This window comes from Perissodus microlepis, chromosome 22 (assembly GCF_051167445.1).
Source record: "Perissodus microlepis isolate ML-2025 ecotype Zambia chromosome 22, ASM5116744v1, whole genome shotgun sequence".
NCBI classification, from domain to species: Eukaryota; Metazoa; Chordata; class Actinopteri; order Cichliformes; family Cichlidae; genus Perissodus; species Perissodus microlepis.
This window is the reverse complement of record NC_140481.1, coordinates 25,209,611-25,234,076: the sequence shown is the minus strand read 5'-3', so window position 1 is coordinate 25,234,076 and position 24,466 is coordinate 25,209,611. Positions and strand designations below refer to the sequence as shown.

At 41.8% G+C, this 24,466-nt stretch overlaps 1 protein-coding gene and 1 long non-coding RNA gene across 2 annotated transcripts in view; one reads left to right on the top strand and one right to left on the bottom strand.

The window, feature by feature from the left end:
* Positions 1 to 22,033, bottom strand: part of hivep1 (HIVEP zinc finger 1) — a 66,498-nt gene extending 44,465 nt beyond the window's left edge. Inside the window, exons 1-2 of the mRNA XM_084920238.1 lie at positions 21,667 to 22,033; positions 20,516 to 20,656 (exon numbers count right to left, since the gene is read on the bottom strand). Of these exons, the coding sequence (XP_084776364.1) occupies positions 20,516 to 20,555 (40 nt within the window). The 5' untranslated portion in view covers positions 20,556 to 20,656; positions 21,667 to 22,033. The remainder of the gene's footprint in view (positions 1 to 20,515; positions 20,657 to 21,666) is intronic.
* A 647-nt stretch (positions 22,034 to 22,680) lies between these two features.
* LOC146363272 (uncharacterized) lies at positions 22,681 to 24,202 on the top strand. The gene is made up of 2 exons (XR_014799306.1): positions 22,681 to 22,807; positions 22,910 to 24,202. It is a non-coding gene; the product is annotated as an uncharacterized LOC146363272 (long non-coding RNA).
* Positions 24,203 to 24,466: the final 264 nt, after the last annotated feature.

Below are 24,466 nucleotides of genomic sequence, written 5' to 3'. Positions count from 1 at the left end.
CTTAAATACAACGATGGAGCTCAAATTCAGCATGTGTGTAATCAGGGAGGAAAATGAATGTCCCAGATGGATGTAAAGACACTGGAATTGAATTAATTACGCGGTGAGGTATTATAGTGCTGCAGCAAACTGCTTCCATTAATACTAATAGCAGTGTAGCAGTGTTCATAAACATATAAAAGGCAAATGAGAGTCAGCAGCTCTCCAAGCAGCCTCATGAATCAATGCATGATCTGATAGCAGCCTGCCTGGAAAAATGATGACAAGGTGAGGAGCTTGTTTTTGAGCTACGAATCTGAATGGACACGCGTGCCTGTCACCGTCAGGGCAGAAGGGGAAATGGCGCCTTTTCCCCACAGAATCAGCCATTGTTGTGCATCCAAACGAACTCTACCCGTTTCTCTGCAGAATCTCACCACTTCACTCTCAGGCAGGAAACTCTTTCCTACAAGAGCCGTTTCTTCTTTTCCCCTCCAACCTCCCTCGACGACACATGGCTGACTTTGGTTTCTGCAAAATGGCCACAGTCCTCAGAGTAACGCCCTTCAACAGGCTGGATTTATGTAACCATTACGGTTCAAACACAGGAGGGATGGGATAAATTAACTTGCAAAGGATACCTCCTTCCTGGTGAATCTCTCCTCCACCTCCTTTTTTGCTGAGCTGAGCTAAGATTGAGACTCATACACATGAGATCCTCATTATGTCTGACTAGTTTCTATTTAAATGTCTAAATTTCTGAGCTAACAAGCTATCCTGGAGCCAGTTGCAAGTGAGGTAAGCAATTGCTAGTTATTATTTTTGTTATATATTTTTTTTAATAACCAAATAAATATTCAAATTTTGCTGGTTAAGACCAGAAATACTAGTCTGCTGAACTCATATTTTCCAAGAAGTTATGGAGTCGTTTCCCTCTAGCTAGGACTGCAGCGTTGGCGCAGGGCAGCACTCCTCTTTATAAAACCAGCAAGCTACAAACTAAGATAAATAGTCTAGTATTATTAGTATTTAGCAAATTAACGTTTGCACGCGCAGCAAACACTTTCGTGATGACTTTAGAGGCTCAGTCACTGGTTTCAGGTCATATTTATTGATGTGTTGGAATAGACAGGGCATTGGCTGTTCAATCACATTTCTGGGAATGAGGATGTTCGTAGCGAGCCTTCACAAACCAGTGGGTGACATCACAGTGGTAATGTGCATCTTTATTTACAGTCTATGTTAAAAAAAAAAAAAAAGGCTTGCAGTTGTAATGTGAGTCAGTCTCCAAAATAATCCAACATTGTGTGCGCGCGGTGTTATACGTGCTGCAAAGTGCCACATTAAACCAGCTCTGATTATAGAAAAATGCATTTAAAAGCTCTAAAAAACAAAAAACAAAAAAAACACAACGATGATATTATGTTGTGTTGCATTTCTACTTTTTTTGATCATTCTCTCCAATTTCTTCCCTTCCACTCAATTTACCATAAATGTTGCATTCCCAGTGCAAACATGTCTGAATCTGACTATTTCCTGCTGTGCTAAATCTGAGTAAGGACAACTTTAGAAAATGTTTCTCCCAGAACTGTCTGAAGTTTATGTGTGAAAACAGCTATAAGGAGGTGTTATTTTCGCTTCAGACTCTCGTTTTATCCTGCTCTCGTCACACGTTACAGTCCTAATATTGTTTACTTACCCTGTTTTTTACCATTTGACGTGTTTTTTAGCAGTTTTCCCTGACCCCCTTCCCCTCCCCTCCTCATTCGTAGGAGGTTCCAGCAGTCGGACACAAGAACAGCACCTGCAGAGCGAGACTCATGCTGCTCTGTTTCCCTGGCAACCCCTACATTGGGCTTTGCTTGTGCAAACCATTAAGCAATGCCAGCTCTGCATACACACACACAGCTGCACACACACACACACACGCGCGCGCACACACACACACACTGAAGATCGCCCCCACACAGCCACCCTTTTAAGGGTTTTCCGGCTGGCAGACTTCTTTTTTTAATTTGAGCAGTTTTTCCAAAGCTTTTATAATTTTTTTTTTCTTTTTACTTCAACTCCAGCAGCCTGACCTGCGTCACATTTTCCCCACACATCATAAAAACAGACCCCCTGGGAGGCAGCAGCCCCCGTCTAACAGAGGCAGGTTTTGTTGGGGCATTTCTCTGCAGATGACATACATCCTCAGAGTCTATAGGAGCTCTCCGCCTCCTCTCTGTGTCATGAGCATATCTCCAAAATAATGTGACACGCAGCCCCAGCACTGGTCCTTTTTCGCCACCGCAGGGAGAATTTCTTCCACTATTCTGGGCCCCTGTGCTGACGTGAGCAGAGGCAAATCCTGCCGGCTCCCACCCTGTTTTTTCCCCTCATCATTCCCGCTCCGACGCCAACGCTCACCTTTCTGGGTTGCCAACATCAATGCTGCTCAACCAAGTTTCCAGGAAGTCGCTCAGCAGGCTGCAAGAGCTCACCTGTGGAGGTGGGAGGGTGCATGTAGGGGGCGGGGGGGGTGCACTCATGCACCAAGCAAGTCCGAGAAGGTCAGCATTCGTTAGCTCCAATTTAACTGAGCCCTTCACTTTGAAAAGTTTAAGCCAAATAATTTGACTGATTGGACAGAAGTTCCTGATACGAGCCCATTACACACACACACACACACACACACACACACACACACACACACACACACACACACACACACACACACACACACACACTCAGGTCAGCCGTCCTCAGGGGGCCCCTACGTAAATGCCAAAGTGGGTGGTGGCAGATCTGAGGATCTTAGCTGCAACAGGTAAAAGAAAAGACTTTAACAGGCAGCTAATAAATGACGCTTTGATCATTTTGTCTCGTGGGAGAATACACGTGTGCCTCCGCAGAGTAACACTCGCAGCGCAGATGAAAAAGGTGCACGACTTAACAAATGAAGAAACACACATGCGAGACCTTTTCTGCACAGGGAGGCGGGCAGTGTTAGCTACAGTATTAGTCACCAACGTTTGGTAAACAGGCAGGAGTTTGACAGACATTCAAACTGAGAGTGTGCAGACGGCGAATGGGTTTAGCTGAGGTGGGAGGAAGAAAAGCTGAAGTAGGACTGAGAAGCAGAAAAAAAAAAAATCAGCATACCAAAGCACAACCATGAAACTGTAACAGCACCCTTCAGAAACAGACCTGCAAGTTAAAGCTCACAATGAGGAGTTACACCACCATCCAGCTCTTCTTATCAAATTTGCACATTTCTTTACACTTATATGATTGAAAACTGAACAATTTTGTGTTTAGACTGCATCACCTGTGGCATTTTACATACATTTTATAGAAAAAAAAATTCAGCAGGCAAATCGATATTGAAAATAGGATTGACTGGGCTTAACTAGCTGTGATTGTAAGTTAAATAATTAAACAGCTCTATTACGATTCACAGATTTCTTCCATATTATGTCTGCTGTTCTAACAAGGAGGTGTTATCAAGGAGGTGAATATCAGCTCATAACAAGAGATCTACAGGGCATAAAAGTGTCTTTGGGCACTGTGACATGTCAGAAAAAATTGAAAAATAATTACGTGGCAGCTGATAAATCCTGATTATTTCCTCAAATAACGGATGACTAATAGCTGATCCACAAAAGATCAAACTATGGGCACAAATTTTATTAAAACTCCATATTTCACGGTCTGAAAAACAAAGACATTTAATCTAATATGAAATCAGGCATGAAACTGTTAGATCAAAAGTGATAATTAATCACAGCTCTCATTTATAGCATTTAATCCACACAAAATACAATGTGCAAATGTCAGTAATTTCCAGTAAAACAATGATCAAAATACTTAAATAAATGACGATAAATCCATGATTGTGGTTCTATTAAGCTCCATATTTTCTCTACAAGAGCAGCTTTTCAGGATTCACAGTGCAAAATGATCCTTATTTGTCTATTCGGGGCCTTGGAGCTTAAACAGCCCCTCTGTTTAAGCTCCTCCTCCTTTAAGGCAAAATACTTCTCATTGGTTGCCCCTCATGACCCCATTGGCCATATCCCCCTTGCTGAAATCATACAGGCTAAAGTAGAAACAACTGTCTAAAGCTGAGCTTTTGCCTCTCATGGATTATTTCTCCATTAGATGACCTCATCTGAAACTCTGGCCATGTTAAATATGAGTTTACACCATTGCAGCAGCATATTTATGACAGAAAATAAGGCAGACCATAAGAGGGCATCCTTAAATTTCCCAGCAAAGGCTTTTATGCCAAATCACATTAGCCTTTTGGGTGTTAAACATGATCAGACCAGCACAATAAAGGCGTAACAGGTTAGAAGATAGTGATTTGAGTCTATTTATTAAATAAAATGTCTTCATTTACTGACTAACTTGTAAATTTGTTTTTCTTCTGAATTACTGTGTTGACATAAACCCCTGAAAAACATGCAAAACTAATTATAAAACAACAAATTACATAAACAAGTCCTAACAACTTAACTGACAAATTGGCTTCCTCAAAAAACAGATGTTGCCAGGTGTTGAGGAGGTTTGCCACAGAGTAATTACCCTGAGGGAGAAACCGCCCTCCACTTAGCCCCTGGTGATTAAAACCACCGTGCCATCTGCGAGATTCATCTCACATTAAGAGTTCATAGCAAATGAAGAAAGGGCAAAAGTCTCTGGTCTCCAATAGTCATCACTTTCCATCATCAAAAATTCATTTTGCACAGCATCTGAACTCTGAGCCTGTGTGTCTGCCATTAAAGCCCGCTCACTGTGAGGAGAGGCTAAAATATAAGCCTTTATTCCTTTGTTAAAAACAAGGAATAGACATTAACCCACATTTCGGGATGGCAAAGGGAGCAGCTGCCTTCCTCTTCTCACCATATTCAATTTCACACAATATATGGCCATAAAAATTCCTCCCCGGTGGGTTCCTCCCCGGCCCAGCTCTGCCAGTGTCAAAGTGAAACCTTCTCCAAGGTTGCCACAGAGTTAAACAGGCATCCCTGAACTAGTCGCAGCCTGTCTGTTGTAGTTACTGTTGCTAAAACCCCGGTTTATTCCTGCCTCTGGGAGAGAAGTTCCCTTTGTGTGAAGCTCGCTGCACTCGCACACTGTAATTTGAAGGGACTGTACGGAAACACTGGTTTGGCTGCCTAAGCGTGACACAACATGTAAAAATCCATTTTCTCAGGCCGGGATGTTAACCCTTTCCCTGCAGCACTGCACCAGGTTCACGACCCTTACGCGGCAGGAGGTCCTGCCCTTTACCACACGGTGATGTTTATCTGGCAGCATCTACTTTTAACTTCTGCCCACCTTGTATTTTTACAAAAAACTATAACCCTGACAGTAATAAAACTAAACTGAAATGAGCAAACCTGCTCTATTAACTAACTGAAAATAAGGCGAAGTGAAAAGAAAACCTCTAATATCTCTGGTATTTCCCTCAAATGTGCAATCAGAGTGTTTCCCACCACCACCACAATACCACTTAGTATGAACACTATGAAACATAAGGTGTCACCGAGACACACAGCTGGAAGAGGCCACTGTGCCATTTAAAGACATAAGAGAGACACGAACCCTGAATGAAAACGTGAGAGTTTCATAACAGCAAAGATGGCGCTTGACTCACCCCCTGCCACCCCAGCCAGCCAAGAGTCTAAATAGGACACTTTTAATTTTTGTTTTGCTCTGACGCTGACGACCATTTCAGACATGTGATGCCAGGCATATCTACCATAGACAGTATAACAGATGGACATAGCTTCCATGTCTAAAAAGTGAAGCCAATGCGGAAGTGCTTAAAATCTACACTCTTAATGGGAGGGGAAGGAGGGGATACCAGTGGTTGCACAACGACTTCTGGCACTAGGAAGTCTAAGGAAAAACAACCCTCACACTTAACCTCTGTAAACACTTCTCTGATGAGTTTTAGGGTTCAAGCCCTCATTTCAAGTCCTACCGAATAAAATATCCTCTTCATTTTTTACATTTTTGGTCATTATGTGTCAGAAAAGAGAATGATCTATGCTATGATAAGCTCATTGTGAGCACATTTGTAGTAGAAGTAAGAAAAAACATGCTTTTTAAACTTTTTAAGTGTTTGTGTTTTGCTTTCTAGATAGGAGCTTCTCAATAAATGCCCTGATTGGTTGCAAAGATGAAGCCAGATTCTCTTTTCTACAAAGAAAACAGAAGCTAGTCGGGCTAGCAACTTCAGACGTTCCCACTAGACATCAGTCTGTGTTCACATTGAGTCACCTGCACACTCATTGCTGTATTTGCCCTAAATCATGGCTCTGTCCCAGTATCTTCTCCTGCAGTCTGAAGTACCCAAGTGCATGCTCACAAATCCCCTACACTCAGTAGACAAGTGTAGTGACAAAAAAAACCCTACATGCCAAACATTTAACCTACCCTTCATGCATCTTTCTCCTGATATCGCTGCAGTGATATTCAGAGCCCAGGATTCAACGCCAGAGTAATCACAGTTTGCTTTAAGGCCCAACATCGATCAGTCGAGATAAAGAAGGGCCAACACTCTAAATTCAACAACCCCCCTTATTATTATTATACACATCCAGCAAACACACACCAATATCGTCATTCTTCTGCAGTTGTGTTTGTTCTTCTCTTAACTCTGTTTGGGGTTTCTGCCCCATCCTGAGTCAAATGTGTGACCTTTTAGTATCTAAACACTCCACTAAAGAACTCCTAAGTTTAGAGTTTTCCACTCTTTGGATTTCCAGTTTCATAGGGAGGTATTTGTGCAGAGTGAAGTCAACCTCATTTTTGAAAATATTTTTGAAAAAAAGCTGTTACAAAATTGGATAATTCACATTTTAATTTTGAGTAGAAAGGCCACCACAGCACCGTAGGCTACTCTACGGGATGTGCCAATTTGATTTCAGGCATGAAATCAAAGTTTCTGTTGTAGTTTAACTACGCTTCTAAAGTCTAGTTATTGTCTACAAACAGGTGCCACAGACAAACAACCAGCCGTGCAGACTGCCTTTACAAAAATTAGAACCTCATTCTTTCACAGAAGAGCTTTCTGTTACAAACAAGTACAATACAATGCAATTTTATTTATATAGCACATTTAAAAAACCACAGGTATCCCAAAGTGCTTCACAGAACGAGTTAAGAGCAATAATTCAGTTTCTTCTCTCCTAGATGTTCCACCATCAACTATTACTGGTGTTATTGCAAAATGTTTGGAACCACAGCAACTCCAGATCTCCTCTGTTATTAACATCAGGACAGAAGACTGTGTGCCAGGACAATTACAGGACAAAATCTGAATTACTTGGACATACTGACAATTTATTTTTGAAAACTGAAATAACATCTTGTTTGTCTAGAAGCAGGTTTATATAATTATTTTAGCAACTCCTCCATTCTCTCGTATTTAAGGAATACGATTTTAGGAGCGCTCCCTGTTGTGCAACCAAATTTCTGTATTTGTGATTAGCAGGAAGTGGAATGGTTGGCAGAGATTGCCTCCAGCTTCACTCTGTTCAACAGCTCATTGTGTCTTAAGGCTGTGTGGTGCTGAGCAGGTGGTCTGTAGGGGTGTTTTTTTAAACCTTTAAAATGAAGCAAATCTATGAAAGTGTGAGAGAAAGCTTACTATAATGATCTGAGCTGCAAATGAAGCTCTTTATCACAATTTCACATTAAAATATAATTTAATACCAACTTATTTTTCCTCCTATTGGTATACAAGACACCATTTTTTAAGATTTTACATCAGATTTATTTTTAATTTGAGTCTAAATGCAAAATGAAACTACTTGATAAGCCTAATGATTTACATTCAGTTGAAAATCTTCAAGAAACCCTGACCTTGGTGTGACTCTGTGATTAAGGGAGATTGGGAAGGAAATGCATAGCAGGTCAAAGCCAAAGCACAAGGCCAGTGCAGAAAGCTGACAAAGAGGCATCGCAAAACACTCTCGAGGGTTAGAAGAAGGTCAGTTCTGCTAAAAAACAAAGGCAGCGAGACCAGAGAAGCTCGACTTTTGTTTCAGCTTTCAAGCAACAAACAACTCTGTTCCTGTGTTCAGTGTCGGCCTTGGGTCGGTTAGCGTGCCCACTGTGATTAAGGGAAGTAGCTGCTGTAGCCGATTCTGGACGTGGATGTTTAACCACACTGAGGTCAGAGAAGTGGTTGATCATTAACGGGAAACTGATGGCAGTTTGTTGCAAATTACTGCAGCAGTGAAAAGAGAAAAAAAACAAAAAAAACAACACAAGTTTAAAGACAAATCAAATCCAGAATTTGGCTTGTAAAGATAATTTTGCATCTGCTTAAAGAGGAATAAAGTCCCCATCCTCACCAGAGATGGTCAGTAACGCGTTACTGTAATCCGATTACTTTTTTCAAGTAACGAGTAAAGTAAGGGATTACTATTGCAAAAACGGTAATTAGATTACCGTTACTTTCCCGTAGGAACGCTGCGTTACTGCGTTACTAAAACCGTGATTTTTTTGCAAGAATGTCTCATGACAGTGAGTAAGCAAGTGCAACGTTTGTGACAACAGCTGTGTGCAGATCAACAATGGATCGACTGCGGGAGAGAGTATGAGCATGCAGCGTTTAAAGAGTGGAAGTACTGACCTTACTTTAAGTTTGATTCCATAAAAAGTGACAAAAACATTAGTGTCCGTTGTGCGTGGGAAGAAAACTTCTTTTTACAGCGAAAAAACCCCCCTAAACTTCCAAGCAAGCGCTACAACGTAATGGGAAACTCACAGAGAAACTCGCGGATTCTTCCACTGACCGCTGCGGCACACCTGCATCAGGGTAAACCTCCGCCTACCCTACTCCTGCTTTACAGGTGAAAATAGAGCAAAAGGACCGCTAGTCTTTGACTTTATTTATTTTCTGCTGTGTTTTACTTGCATCTATTTGAAAGACTGAGTGTAAACACACAAAAAAAAATATTTTATGTGCTGGAATGTGCAGAAAATAGGTTTAAATAGGTTTAAAACAAATTTCTTCCAGTCAGAGAATGTTGCATATAATTAAATTTTTGCTTGATGCATAAAGTTAAAAGATTAAAACTAATAAAACAAGTTTTAAAAAAGGGACTTTTCCATTTGATTACATTTTGTATGATGGATTGTAGAAAAAGTAGAATTGGGCTGAAAGATCTATCGCTTTATCACCTATTCAGGTTGTAAATCGTGTTTTTAAAAAGTAACTAAGTAACTAAGTAATTAATTACTTTTGAAAATAAGTAATCAGTAAAGTAACGGGATTACTTTTTTGGGGAAGTAATCAGTAATTAGTTACTGATTACTTTTTTCAAGTAACTTGACCAACACTGATCCTCACACATTACACATTAATCAGCCAACAGGTTAAAGTAATAAGATGCAGAAGCTTTATTTATATCTGTGTCAGCACACCGAGGGATGGGAAACACCGTCTCCCTTTCCCTGCATCAGCTTCACAGGGTAAACATTTTCCACCTTGTTAAATGTACCCGCATTCACTGCGGTTGTTTACCATTAATCACACAGTGTGATGCCCGCTAAAGCTAAAACCAAACCTGTAGGGCTTCGGTGTAAGGATCTTTTTTTTTTGTATAAGACGAGGAATGCAGAGTCAGTTCAATATACACTGAAGCTGCTAACAAGTCCGGGCATTTTCGGGGGCAGACTTGTCCAGGAACGGGAGTGAAAACCCAAGAAACCACACAGACGGATGATAAACACCACATGGAAGGTAGCATCTGGAAAATGGTCTTACAGGTACCAGGTGTGCTTCTTTATTTGGGACTACACAGCATTTTTAATCCCCTCTCCCTCATATTGAGACACGTTTTGATTGGCTCTAGTTTTTAAACGCCAACACTGTAAGATGAGCACACTTCTAAAGTCTGGCTTTTATTAAATGGTTGCAAAAGAAAGGGTCTCCTGCAGGTCAACACCTCACTGTCTAGTTCTACATGTGCTTCCCCCGAGAGGGGAAATTAGAAGACACCACAAACCACCACACAGATGTTTGTGGACTACGCTGAAAAATACCACAAACAAAAAGGATGTACAGCTACAAATACAGACTGGGAAACTTCTGGTGACTGGGTGAAACTGATGGAAAGTTACTCTCAGAAGGTTTTTCCTGTTTCTGTCATTTATTTGAAAGCGACAGAAACCTGTGCCCAACAAAGACGATTATGAGGGCATCCCCACGGAAACACAAATGATCATCAGACAAAACAGCAGCTTTAAAGATTACAAAAAGAAGAATGCAGAAGAGTAAGAAGACTATCGCAGAATGAAAACTTCAGCTTCCTTTTACGGTTAGGTACCCCACATTTTGGCCCCTTCTTGATTTCTTTTTTTTTCTTTGCAAATTTCTCCCACTCAACTGTTTCCAAGGTTGAAAAAAAATTATATTAGACAAAAATAAACCTCATAATCTCAATGTGATTTAAGTCTGACTACATCTGAAATGTGTAAGAGTGACAAATATCCCAAGAAATCGGGAAAAGAGCAAACCCTTCCTATACTGCACTTCATAAACATTTATAACCACTTGAACTGAAAACAGCAATGGAATGCAAAACAAGTGAAACATGAGAATTTCAGTAAAAAATTAAAATTGAAAATATTTCATAGTATGCACACACAGTGCAGATTAAATACAAAGAGTATTATTTTTATTGAGCCATGTGTCGCTGAACTCATCTTCAGGGTTTCCACCAGTGAACTGAAAGCGCATCAGCCCACTGACCCTAAAATCAACCCGGGCAAGACCTTCAGCATTGTGACGTGACTAAGAACATTTATAACTCCAAATGTAATGTAAGAAAATCTGAGGTGTTTCTGTTAGTAACTGTGAATTTAAGATATTTTCAGACTTTTTAAAAAATGGCTCATAAATACTCTAAAGACAGACAGTGAACGCAGCTCGGTGCACAACGTCAGAAAGATTTCAAATAAATAATAATAATAATTCTCAATCAGCAAGTTGAATTCAAGGCCACACTTTCCACTGCAACTAGGTCAAACATCCTATTTTAGACGCACAACACAGCTGACATTCACAGCTGTCGCTCAGGTGAAGGTGTTTATTTTAAAACTGTACTTTCACATGTAGACGGTCAACCTAGTTCCCAGTATAGAGCACAGGATATCTCACCCACCTCCTTGAACTTTAAATATCAAGTTTAGGTACACTGTGCAACAAACGCCAAAGCAAACGAACATTTTTGTATTATGTTTTTTGTTATTTCTCTACACTTTTGTTTTTTTTGTGCTACACTTTCATATAGCATATGTCTTTTAGAGAAAGGGATGCTATGTATAGATCACATTTTAGTCAGAGACCTAACTTTGTAATTGAACTGCTAAAATTCACAAACTATTTCTGTCTATTCACATTTCCTGGTTCCCACTCTGTACACAGTGTGAAACAACATTATAAAGGGTTTGAAGGCAACTGTATTGTATAAATTTATAAAACAAAACCTCTATCACATTTAATTAATTAGTATCTTAAATGTCATTGATCATTTTATGACCTGAATCTAACTGATAACGTTGTTTGTGCTGTTTTTTTTTAAAGCAACTAACTTAAAAGTTAAAACTTTTAAAAATAAAAGGCAGTTGTCTTGAAACATACGATGGAATGTCGAATGCAATAACTTAATGACCAACTAAGAATTTTATTGTGCTTCTAAATCTGAATATTATTAAAGTGAAGGCTCATAGGTGCACAATTAAACTAAAGTGTCCAGATTTAACTGAAGGTCTGAGGTTGGAGTCGTAGCTCTGCTCGTTTAAGCCTCGCTGCCCCCGACTGTTTACATGAGTGCAAAAATATCATGAAGATGGTGCAGGATTTTCCTCATCGCTGTGGCGCTGTTGAGGTTGTCGACCTCCCTCCTTGCTAATGTCATTGCAGAGGATCAAAAGGACATTTGTGGCTGTGCTTCTTCACCAGGTCTGGAAAAAAAACAAAACAAAACAGACCACCAAGGGTGAAGCGGCCGACGCCTCAACGTAGTGCGAGACGAGCTGCATCTTACAGTTACGACATTTTTGTTGTTTTTATTTGTTTTTATCTGAAGCACCAGAAACCTTACACTGGATGCTACCAAGCTTGTCCTATTCAATCCTATAAGCTCTGATAGGCCAGTCGGTGTAGGTTGATGTTAAACATTTTAGTATTACATGCACTTTATTATAGATGTATGAACTCTTTTGGCTCAAATGATATTCTGAATTTTAATATTTCTCCTCACCAGCCATCGCTCAACTGTAAACACAAGCTTAAAGATGATACATGCTCATTTCTAGTTTGGACTAGCTTTGCATGACTCAAAGTTCAAAGTAATCCTTATTTTTCTTACACCAGGCCTTGCTGGAGCCTCTGAGGTAATATTTGTCTGAAACAAGCTGCTTTATCTACTCTCTCTTTAGATCTGTCTCCTGATTAGCTGCCCCACAGAAAAAAGAAAGCCTAAACATGGGGCTTCTGTGCTAAAACCCAGAGCTGCCCAAGGTGACCATACTGGGGACATCTGCTTTCACCTACATCACACAGAGTCCAGAGAGAAGAAAACTTGAGTCTTTAGCGTCGTTTAAAGCCTGAGCTAATGACTAACAGTGATTACTTATACATGACTTGATTAGCTGAAATTTTGGCCATGTTTAATATGAGTATTCCCACTGTGACAGCTGATATGTAACAGAAAGTATCACAGTTTGAAAACATCTATTTAAGCTGCGAACCACAGACCAATTTGAATGTGAAAATTGTGCACATGATACAAAAAAGTGAGTAAAGCTCCCAGCAGAAGTGCACAGGCATTACTTCCATTTAGTTTGTTAGCTTGTGAGCATGAATCCAGTATGCAAGTCACTTTTAATTGCTGAGGATAAATTCACAGTGGATAAATTGAGGTTAATGCACTTGTACTGTTTACGTTAACAAAACTAAGCACACCAACTGTTATTTGTATTGCTGCTTGCGTTTCTCTCTCTCTGTGTGTGTGTGTGTGTGTGTGTGTGTGTTCCTCTGAAGGGGAAACCACTGCAGCAGAGCTAAGAGAGCAGCTGTTTGACAAAAGTAAACAAAGACTCAGAGGAGGGAGGACAGGAGTTCCTAACTTCCTGCACTGTTACCCACAACCTGCGTCACGAGATCATTCCTGACTGCGCACACAAACACATGATCTATATACTGAAGGGAGCCTGATGCAACCCTGGCAGTAAAGAAAATTAAAAAGTTAATATTTAGTTTGGAAGTTCAGCTTCTTTAATCAATCTTAAAGCCTTCCCATGAGGGTAAATGATTCACTGCTCACCTGGGACCAGGGTTTTCCTTCTTTGTGTCTCACAGGAGGAAAAATGCTCTGTGTGCGATGGTTTGTTATGACTGAGACAAAAATACAGCCAGCGAACGCTCTCCCAGAGCAGCCCACAGATTCAACAGAAACAAAACAAACTCACAGTTCCTTCCTCTCGGCCGTTTGTTTGGATCTGCGTGTTTCTTATTCAGTCCCACAGTTAAACACCAAGTGACCAGTTTATCAGTCACTCCAGGTCCTCCAAGTGCTTCTGGAAGTATTTATTCATCTTAAACTGAACACCCTGTCCTTATAGTGTTGAAAGATTTTTCTCTTTCTACAAAAAATAATAATAATAATAGTAATTTATAGAAATTAAGCATCAGTGATCCTGCTTTGAACATCAGTTGGTTGTTACTTTTATCCAGTTTAATGCTGAAAGTCCAGTCTGACACCAGCGTTGAACTCCTGGCAACAGCAGCAAAAAAATAAAATAAAATCCTAGTAACAATGAGCCAATAGAAATCATGATTAACTGACATTTTAAGTCGTTTAAAGTTTAAAATAGATTGTGGTAGCCAGAGACTGCATATAAAAGTAGGATGTAGCCACTGTGGCATCACTCATTGGTGTCTGGACTGAAAGTTAGCATGCTGGGGTTTTTTTGAGCGGTCATGTGGTCATGTCACACAAGAGGGTAGACCACTAAGTTAGATGGTTGTTGCTTCCTGCTTGGAAAAATTAAGCCAATGTGAAAATCCCTCAAACCTGCATTCTGTCTGAAAGGCACCAGATGGCAATAGCTGTGGTTGCAAAAAGACTTCAGGTCCTATAAAAGGCCTCTGAAAAAAATTAAATGTCTCTTTCTTGAACTCTGGAAACACTTTGCTGCTGAGTTTGCAGGCTTAGTCACTGATTTGGGGTCATACTGAATAACCCATTTTATTCAGTATTCAGTTTTATTTTTTTAAGGAGCATTAGCCGTTAAATTTTCCACTCGCTCATTGGCTGACAACTTGTCAGTCACAAGTTGTCAGCCAAAAAGCAAGCAGTTTCCAACCCAGACCCACCCCTCATTGTCACGTCCCGTTTCTTACAATCAATATGGCCACAGCAGAAACCTTCAACTCAAAGGGGTCATAACAGAAATTCAGAAACCAGCGGATGACATCATGGTAGTTGCACCCATACTCTGAGTCTCTGAGTTATTGCTCGCTAGCTTGAACATCTATGCATGGGCACGGCACAGACATAGATACCTGCTGATTCACGCCAAGTAACAAACCAATAAAATATTTAACTTTCAATCGCCAAACGCTAAAGCACGGACTTCTTGGATGTCTGCACCACACAGCGAGCCGTATTATTGGTCAGATATTTTCACTGAAAGCACTACAAAAGGCACAAACACAGTCAAAAAGTCCAGCTCTGTGACTCCAATAAGCAGAGGTGAGGGCAAGAAAAACTCTAAGAGGGCGTTACGTGTTAATACCAGGTTGTTTTTTGTACGTTTGCTGTAAACAAATTTGACATTTTAAAACAGAAGTCAGTGGGAAAAAGCTCATTTTTGTAGCGAGCCTCAAGTGGCCACTAGAGAAACTGCGACTTTGAAGATTTGGACATTTGTGGGTTGAAAAGATGAGTTGACAGACAATTTAAAATGAAAAAAAATCATCTTTTTTCGACTGGCGGGTAATTCTCACTCACAGAAAAACATCACTGATACATGGCTATAACTACCTCCGCCAAGAAGGTTGTGTGTGTGTGTGGGTGGGTTGCTTGCTTGGCTGGATTACTCAAAAAGTTATGGATGGATTTAACCAGAGATTGAAGTTAATCACTTTTAAGTTGGGCCAGTCTACCGGGATCTTGATGTGGACTCATCTCCACTGTAAGAAAAGGCTATATTGGACATTTGCCATCATAACACCACTTCATAACTTCAACAAATTGGCACAAACTAATCTGGATTCATGCACAGCTGGGGGATCATTTTCAGCCTTGGAGGAGGAATGTTGTTCTCAGGTGTGCTTGTTTCTTTTTCAAATAAATCCTCATGCTTTGGTCTTTTTAGATTTTAACCTTAAGATAACACGCAAAGGAATGCAACAGATATGATTAATGGTTTCCACTTTTAGAACACTTCTACCTCCGTGGTGCTTAAAGTAGTTTACATTTCTCAGTTATTCTCACACACAGAGAGCAGACCTGGGATTCAGTTTGGGTTTTTGCACAAGGACGTTTTGACATGTGGAAGAGGCGGGGACAAAACCACCATTAAACTGAGGTTAGTCGCAAGCATGTCGTACCACCTGAGCCTTAGCCTTAAAAAAACAAAAACAAAAAACACCTCCTCTCTGAAGAATATAAATTAATGAGGCTTAAAACTGATCTTCGCTTTTCTTTTTCCACTAAAAGCTTCGCCACGGGGCTCACACTTCTGTAAAATATGGCTTAAAACAATAAAAACTAACTTTAAGAAAACAGAAATAATGTAACCAAGACTCTGAAAACATTCGTTCTTCATTTCCTAACAGTATAATGTTTGTCAAGTCAGATTTCACTTGACTGGAAGGAAAATTTTTTACTGTGCTTCTTTTTATATCCCAGGCAGATGCTGCCAAGCCTGTAAGGCAGAGAGGACCTGAGAAAAGAATTAAACAGCACCTCCTTGCTTGATGAATTACTGCAATGTTAATATGCAAAGGAAATTCTGTGTTAAAGGCAGCAGGGTGTTTTTTAAAACTTGGGCGTTGAGCATCATCATGTGACAGCTTCAGGGCAGTCTGAAGAGGCTTCTTTGAGTTTCCAGAAAAAGAAATTCTCCACAGCAGTGTTTAAGCATGTGATTGCACGCCATGCAATTAGCACTTCCTGTCTGATAAAGAAAACCCCTTGAGAGCAGAGCCCTGAGGAGAGGTGATGAACTGGGTCAAAAGGCACGAGGAGACGCCAACAAGTCATCGAGTGATGAGGAAGTGAAGTGGGTACTCCCCACAAGATGTTCAGAAATGTCACCAGAACGGAGGATGGAAATAAGTCAGCACTTAGCTGACACTGTACTGCATTTAAAAGATGAGAAACACAGAGAGACTTTTACTTTAAACTGAGTAAAGAGTTGCATTTAAACTGTAAGGTTTGATTTTACCACCACAACAGAACATCTGACCAAAAATAAAGAGCCAAATCGTAAATTTTCAACACACTTTTATGTAAAAATTCTCCCACAGCGCAGTTGTTTCTACACTTGCGTCCACATTAAAATGTCAAAACAGTTAATTCTCTTCCTACTGAACAAAAATAAGCCGAGCAGCCACAGAAACCCACCGAACAACTAACATTTCCATTTAAGTAAAAACCTTTTAGCCTTTTCTAATGTACAGTTTATTAGAGCAAACTGCCATAAAACAACGTCTTGGGCTATAGTTTTCATTCAGAAATTACACATAGACTTCACCTAGGCAGGCTCAGACCAGCACCGTATGTGATTAATTTATGAGCTTGAAGGCCTCTCTGACCACAACCTACAGCAGGTGGAGAGGCTGGTTCAGAGCGCTGCTACGCCGAGCTAACCAAAGCTGCAGAGCAGAACAGGGACTCCTGTCTCCACCTGCAGCCCAAGACTGTGCAGTTGGGGCTCAGACTGAAATATTTGCAGAGGAAAACTTATGTTTCTTACAACACATGCACAAAACACCAACAACTATCTGCTATAAGGACAATCCAAATCTGTGGAAACTCCTCCTAGTTTACTAGCAAACAATGAAAAGCTGCACCACTGCCAAATGTTATCTCTGTAATATCACAGCCACAACTTCACATTTCATACATTTGCTGTACAAAAAAAAAGCAAATTGAACTTTGGGAATCAACTAAAGTGGGCTGAATACATCAAACAAACCCACAAAGAGTCAAAATGATCAGAAAACCTAAAAGAAAATATAAAAAATATGCTCACAAAGCTGGGCAGTAATGATAAAACGAACATCAGCATTTGTACTGGATAAATGCTGAAAAATGAAGAGCTGATAAAACACACAGACACAAATCAATTAAAAACATCAATATCAGCATCAGCTGTGAGCCAGCTTCTTTAAAAGCACCTGTATCGGCTCAGATTTCCACAATCAGTTCATCTTTCACACAAAGAACCACAAATCAACTTTAACAAGGCAAGAAAAAAAAAAAGTGCAGGCTACCCTCACACTGCTGCTCCGGTCTGATTTTCTCTCCTTTGTTTTTAAAAACATTCCTGAGCTCACACAATAATAGAGCATTACAGGCAAAACCAGCGTTCACGGTTTCATTTGTAAGCTGATTCAGATTAAAGAGGATAAACAGAGTCAACTTAAACTTACGAGCTTCTCCCATATAGAGCTGCGTGTGGATGAGGAGCTGGAGCCGGGAGCGGTTTCACTGTGACACAAATGGCTTTACTGAAACCAAAATTTCATGAAGTGAAAGGTCACTTTTACCCACACATGTCAGCATCTCCGCCACAAGACTCGTGGCAAAACACTCAGGTGAGCGATGGAAAGGTCACGTGTTCTGTATACAACTAATATAAGAAGCACATATGAAAACGACCCTAATCAGAAGTGAAAAATATCAGATTCGGTGTGGTTTGTGGTGTTCAAATAGTCATGATAGAACAGATCTGAGTCATACGTGTGCAAAAAACATCAGGTTCAGGTCACCTTCTGCTTCAAGGACAACTTCAAGAAGCCAAAACACAACTATGAAGACAAGAATTTCATTCTTTGCACATTTTTACTCCTTAAAATAAAAAATAAAAACAATTCTGGCCGTTCAAGAGCTTCTAAACACACCCCTGAAACAACGATCAGCTGCGCTCATCAAATTTCTGCTAATCATCCTCTGAAACTCTGAAATTCAAATTCCACAAACACTGCAGCAGCTGCAGCACCGTCGTCTGCACCAACACCATTTAAACAGACTCGAGTATCGTTCGACCGCCATTTCTATCGTCCTCTGTAGGGCAAAGTAATGAACTGTTGTAAACCTCAATTATTTATGTGGTTTGTCCAAAGAGGCACCACGAGGAGCAAAAAAACAAAACACACACACACAGAGGAAGTGTTTATAAGATAAACAGAGGGACTCTGGCTGGCTGCTCGTGGACAAATCTGTGAGGATTGACTGCTGGGGAATGGCAGTGATGCACATTTTCACACCCAGCATGTAACGCTGCACATTTGTCGATCTGTGAACTGCAAACGTCTGTTGACACACAAATCTGTCAATTCTCGACATAACAAGGAATCCTTCAAGCCAATTGGTGCTCCGCGGGAGGATGCTTTGACTTAAGCATGCCTCCATCAGGCCTTTAATCTTCAACTTTGTTAAATGTATGTATTCAAGTAAATATCTGCACATTCACAAGCGCCAAAAACCGTGTAAGAGGTGACAGGCCCTGGAGGACATGAAAGCCACTGAGGGAGATTAAAAGCAAAACACTGGCTTTATGTTAATACTGCGCTTTGAAAGGCAAACAAAAGCCACAATTCTCTGTTTACATTAATGAACTCGGGACACAAAGATGTGAAAGCAAAAATACATCACATCACAATTTAAAATAAAAAAATGAAAATGGGGATACAAGTTTTACATGAAGCGTTTGGTGGCAGGGAGCACCGGGGTGTCTCAGGTGAACCGATAACCAACCGGCGATAAAGTAAGCCTCTCTGTTTGTCTCGCTGCAGTGACCAGAGGGAGGGCACTCCAATAAAGTAGCCACTACTGAAAAGTCGTGTATCATCTACCTTAAACTCGATCCATAATATGAAGTAAAGCAAGGTGGAGGAGAGAGGAAAGAAAAAGGCCTGATCAGGGTAACCGGGATAGTCAGAAACACAATCATCATATCACTGGAACATAAAGATAACCATACAATATTTTAAAATTCTATTATATTTATTAGATTAGTCCCTTTTCTTTTTTACTTTTAATGTAATTTACAAAAATACACAAAATTAAAATTAAAGATGAATTTTACTGACGACATTATTTATTATTTAAGTCTATATCCTACTGCAGAATTTTCATCTTTGAGTAATAAGAACTAATACTCTGAGATCTCCAACCAACACAGGGCGGAGCCTACGAGATTAGCTTTGTGGCGGTTTCCATGAACAGAATCAAACCTGTGTGTTTATTTTTCCTACCACAAGTTTCCTCAACCTAACCAAGTAGTTTTGTGGCCTCAGCTAAACCAGAGTGTGACTGAAAACTCAAAATATTTTTGCGTAACATCTGAAAATAATAATTTTAATATTTGCTTTCGGTTTCACACGGGACACAATGCCCAGTCTCACGCGGGAGGAAGTTCTGCTTTTGAGCCTTTTATCCACCAAAGCCTCGTCTTCAGAAGTGCTCTAAAGGGTTTAACGTCCCCTCGCGTCCAATGCCAAGTTGCAAAGTTGAGATCAAAGCAACACAATTGTTCAGCTGCACTGATGGTTGCAGAGCAACATTACTAAGAAAATCAGGAGATCGGTGTAAAGGCAAACTGCTGACCTGTGCACGCTGTGAGTGCAGGTATATGTACCACGTGTGCACTGGTAAACTACACAGGTTATTTTGTTTGTCTAGAAACACAGAGCACAAAACCAGCATCAGGGTTACTTTTCCGGTACACGAGCTGTCAGCAGGCCAACTTTGCAGAAAATCTCAAATTTTAGGCAGCAAATGAGCACAAAGACTGTAAATTAAACTCTCACAAGGCGACCGTATTAGCCCGAAAAACAGCAACAAAGCGCACTGACGTCTGTACGCAGCACGAAGACGATAACAGCAAATGGAGGAACCAAAACTACTTCACCATCTCATGAAAAAAAAATTCCTGGAGGAGTTCAAGGAGAAACAGCACAACTTAACCCAAACACTGGAGAGTTATTCCAACACTACACTCAGTTCTCAGATAAGCATAAATAATGTTATCACAGTAACAACCAGCAAGGCTGTAGTTCCTCTTATTCAGCTCATGCCTTGCTCCTCTCTTCATCTTCTTCTTCTACGCCTGACATTTCAGGAAATAAAGATGCTATTTTCAATCGAATCACACATCTTGAAGGAAGAAATACAACCAGGTGGCGAGTCAACAGAGCACTTCCCCTTAAAAAATTCCATCCAAACCAATGCGTCTTATAGCCGAAAGTATCTCAGGAAACCTCGAAGCAGGACGGTCGCTAACTCACCTTTTAAGTTCTTGGGGTTGTTCTGCTTGGTGCGCGGCATCTTTCCGCCTCAGTTCACAGGTGCATCTTGAGGGGTGGGGTGGGGGGGGGGAGTGGCTGTTAACCTTGCGGTGAGTCGACTCCTGAGCAGTCTTGGCACATCTAGAGGGGAATAAACAAACACACACATATACTGTGAATACATCAAGTCTGCAGAGGCCAAACATGAGCTCCACAGATCAATGAGGCACTGTGCAGCCTCTCCTGCTCCCACTTGGCAGCTGTCTGGGAGTCCAGGACAGAGCGGCTGATTGAGCGTGCTCCTCAAACAGGTGCCCGGGTCGGAGTTTTTCCCCCATTTCAGGGCCGCCTTGAAACTACGTGCAGTGCTGCGCGGCGAGGCTCGGCCTGCTCTCTGCCGTCAGAGGGGAGGAGGTGTGAAGACATTCTGTTGATATCAACATAACCCTGCAGCGGCTGCTATCTGCCGCTCTGATCTCGAGGCTGACACAGAAATGATAGAGTTACTGCTCATCACTTTAACGAACGTCAGCGTGGATCTCAAATCATGCAAACTATACAACCCCCCTCCCCTCTGAGCATCAGGCAAAGAAGTGTCAGAGATCTTTCTGTCAAAGTTCAGTCTTGCAGGTCTGCACCCTCCATCGATTGTTTTCGCACTGATATCAATCGATGACCTTTCCCTAAATGGAAGATTAGAAGCTTATTATGGCTGCAATGCAAATTCCGGCTGACAGAAAAAGGTGGGTGTTCAAGTTAAATGTTACCCAGATGTCAAACCCACAGAGCTACCTGACATGCACAAGCAACCGCAGAGCAAATGCTCCCCCTCTGCGCAGACAGGAAATCACTAAAAATCATGAATAAAACCTCTCATTTAATGGCACCATTAGCCTTCCTTTGCCCTTGCATCATCTCCACCACCGTGTCCCCAAAACACCCCCCTTACCCCTGCAGGAGACGTGCACGTTGCAGTGAGCAGCAGTGCTTCAGGAATCAAGTCTTTTGTTTCTTCCCCCCTCCTCTCTTCCTCACCAATGTTACATAACACTTACTACAACTGGATGATGATGATGATGATGGTGATATTTTGTCTCCATACAGTTGGTACATGTGGCGCTAGAGCAATGACATCATCTCACGGTACTCACACTCGCTGCAGCAGGTCGCACAAAAACACATGCAAGCTCGGCTTCAGTAGACGCATGAAGAGGGGCTCCTCGCCGGGTGGTGTTTGAGCGCAGGGGTCGACGGCGCGGACGAGCTAGAGGAGCAGGAGGAGAGAGACGTTTCGTCTGTCTGTCAGTCCGTCTGCCAGCCAGCCTGACTGCTTGCCTGTGTGTTTGTGCGCGCACAGATATGCGAGGAAACACCCCGATACTAACACGAGAGAGAGAGAGAGAACGAGAGCGAGGGAGAACAACATACAATGCTGCGTCCCGTTCAGGTGACCAAAGAGTGATGATTTCACACCTGAGGGGCGAAATGCAAAAGCAGCCCCCACTGGCTCTGAGTGCGTTAATCACAAGACTGAGAAATATTAAGCATTAGATGCAGAGCGGGCTGCAGGAGCATGTGTGCTCCGGGTTCATGCAGTGCAGTCATTAGAAGCACAGCAGAGCTAAAAAGAAAAAAAGGGCATTACTGGCATTTAACTGTGTGCAATGAAGTCAGCAAAAACAATGCGTGGGAATAGCGTATTTTGTGCCTGTTGCAACACGTGAACGCCCTGTGAGGGAGGGAGGAGCCAGGGAAAACCCCTCGCTTGTCGCTGCAACAGCGCTCGAATGGGACGTTTCCCTTTATCCAACAAAATGCAGTCAGATTCCAGTTCAGCCACACACACAAATACACACGTTTGTCACGGCAACAGCGGACACACAAACACACTGAGGAGCAGCAGGTGTAGCTGCTTGGCTTACCTCCAAGTGCAACAGCGGGCACTGCGCAGAGAGGCGACCCCGGCAAGCGCAAGTTTTTTTTTTCTTTTTTTCTGTGCTGCAGGGTCCAAAAACAACACTGCGCAAAAAACAAATAATAAAATAAATGCACAAACAGACTCACACCTCTCCTCTCTCAGTAACAGACCCCCCCCTTCCTTCTGCTCCTCCTCCCCCTCCTCCTCCTCCCCCCACTCAAAGTTAGCGACGGGCTAAAACCGGGCAACACACACACACAGCTATAAAAGCATGTCGGACTGTCTCCGGCTGCAGCAGCCGAGCTCGACCTTTAGCAGCCGCAAACGCGCGCGGGGGAGCAAAGAGAGCGCGCGGGACGCGGTGATACTCACAGGTGCGGGTTTGGCTCGTGTCAGGGCCGCAGCACACCTTTTAGAGTAAGAAGGGGATCCGCTGTTTTTTCTCCCTTCACCTTCTCTCTCACTTTCTATTGCAGGAAACAGACAGGCCTACTGACGTCAGCGGGGGTCCCGTCTCCGCCTCCCAGCCATGAGGGGTGTCCTCCCAGGCCAGCGGGGGGCTCCCGACGGCCGCCACGTTAGCGCAGGCCCCGACGCCTCCTCGTCGATGCCCCTTCAGTGAGCCGCACCTCCTCCTCTTCCTCCCTGTGCTCGCTCCCTCCACGTCTGCAGGTGAGACGCCGCATTCCGCGTCGCTTGTTGCAACCCCCCCTGCCGGACCCCCACTCAGCCTCTCCTCTGCACATAGCTCAGGACTGACGGTTTTCCCGGAGGTTCCTTGTTGTCAGGTCACGTTGTGCCCCTCCGCCACTACCGGCCGGGCTTCCCCGTGCACGGATCCAGCTGCACGGACGTGAACGGGGGGGTGGGAGGACTTCGTGCACCAGGACCGCTGTCCGTGGCGGTAAACAAAGGAGAGGGATAAACCGTGGCCTGCACGGGTGCCGAACAGCCTCTGAAATGCATACAGTTCAAAATGACTCACCGAGAAGGCCTATTTTATGGGATTTCTTCCTCCACTAACATATAAAGCCACAAACACCAGTGAAAGTGTGGATATTCAGGTGCCTTTGGGTTCCCAGTTACAAACCAAGTGATTCTGTTACCTCATATGGGTTTAATTCCCAGGCTGGGAATCTCCATCTGAAACCTAAATCAGATTTGAAACTGTGGGAGATCGGGTTTCAGCCTGTTATGTAATTTAAAACATAAAAAAAATAGATTAAATATTTTCCACAAGCCTCAAAAAGATAGAAAATCTGGAAAATCTTTTCCTACATATAATTAAAATATATAGTGACTCGTTTTCTGCAAGCTTTATTTGTTATTGCATGCTCTGTACAATTTTTTTATCAGTTACAGATACTTTAAATTTTAAATTATTTTTTTAGTATGCGTCTTTCTTATTTGTTTTGCAGATGGGTCTCAATTATTTGTGTCGATAATGTAAAACATCTAAAAATATAATATATTTACATATTTATGTATCTGTATTTTGTATTCAGTGTTAGTTTTTGTGCTTGATCTCCTGACGAATACAAATAATAAAGAAAATAGTCCTATACTACTCCAGGGCAGAAATCTATTTTTAGGACTTCTTTTGATTTCATATTGTTATTTTAAAACTATTAAAGGGTTTCATTAAAGGCCCCTTTTCTGCAGCACAAATACAATGACATTGCTGTACAAAAATTAAAACAACATTGTGTAAAAACAGGAAGCGTGCTGCTGCTGCACTTGAGTGAGTAAAATGTTAAATGTGATTTGAATCAGTGGTTGCAGGTGTGTCCTTCCTTCGGTTAGTGTTCATATGTCTGTTTGAAATATGAACATGTCTCTCCAGATATGTACTCTAAGTCTGTAGCTGTAGCATCGAAGGGGCCAGTAAGAGTTTTACTGGCCCTTGTTATATGTGACTTATGATTTCCTCCACAGTAACCTAAAAAAGCACCACAGTTCTCCTGAGCTGACAGGGAAAAGTTTGATAAACAATTCATCTCTGCTGGGAGGTTTTCATCTGTTCAATATTCAGG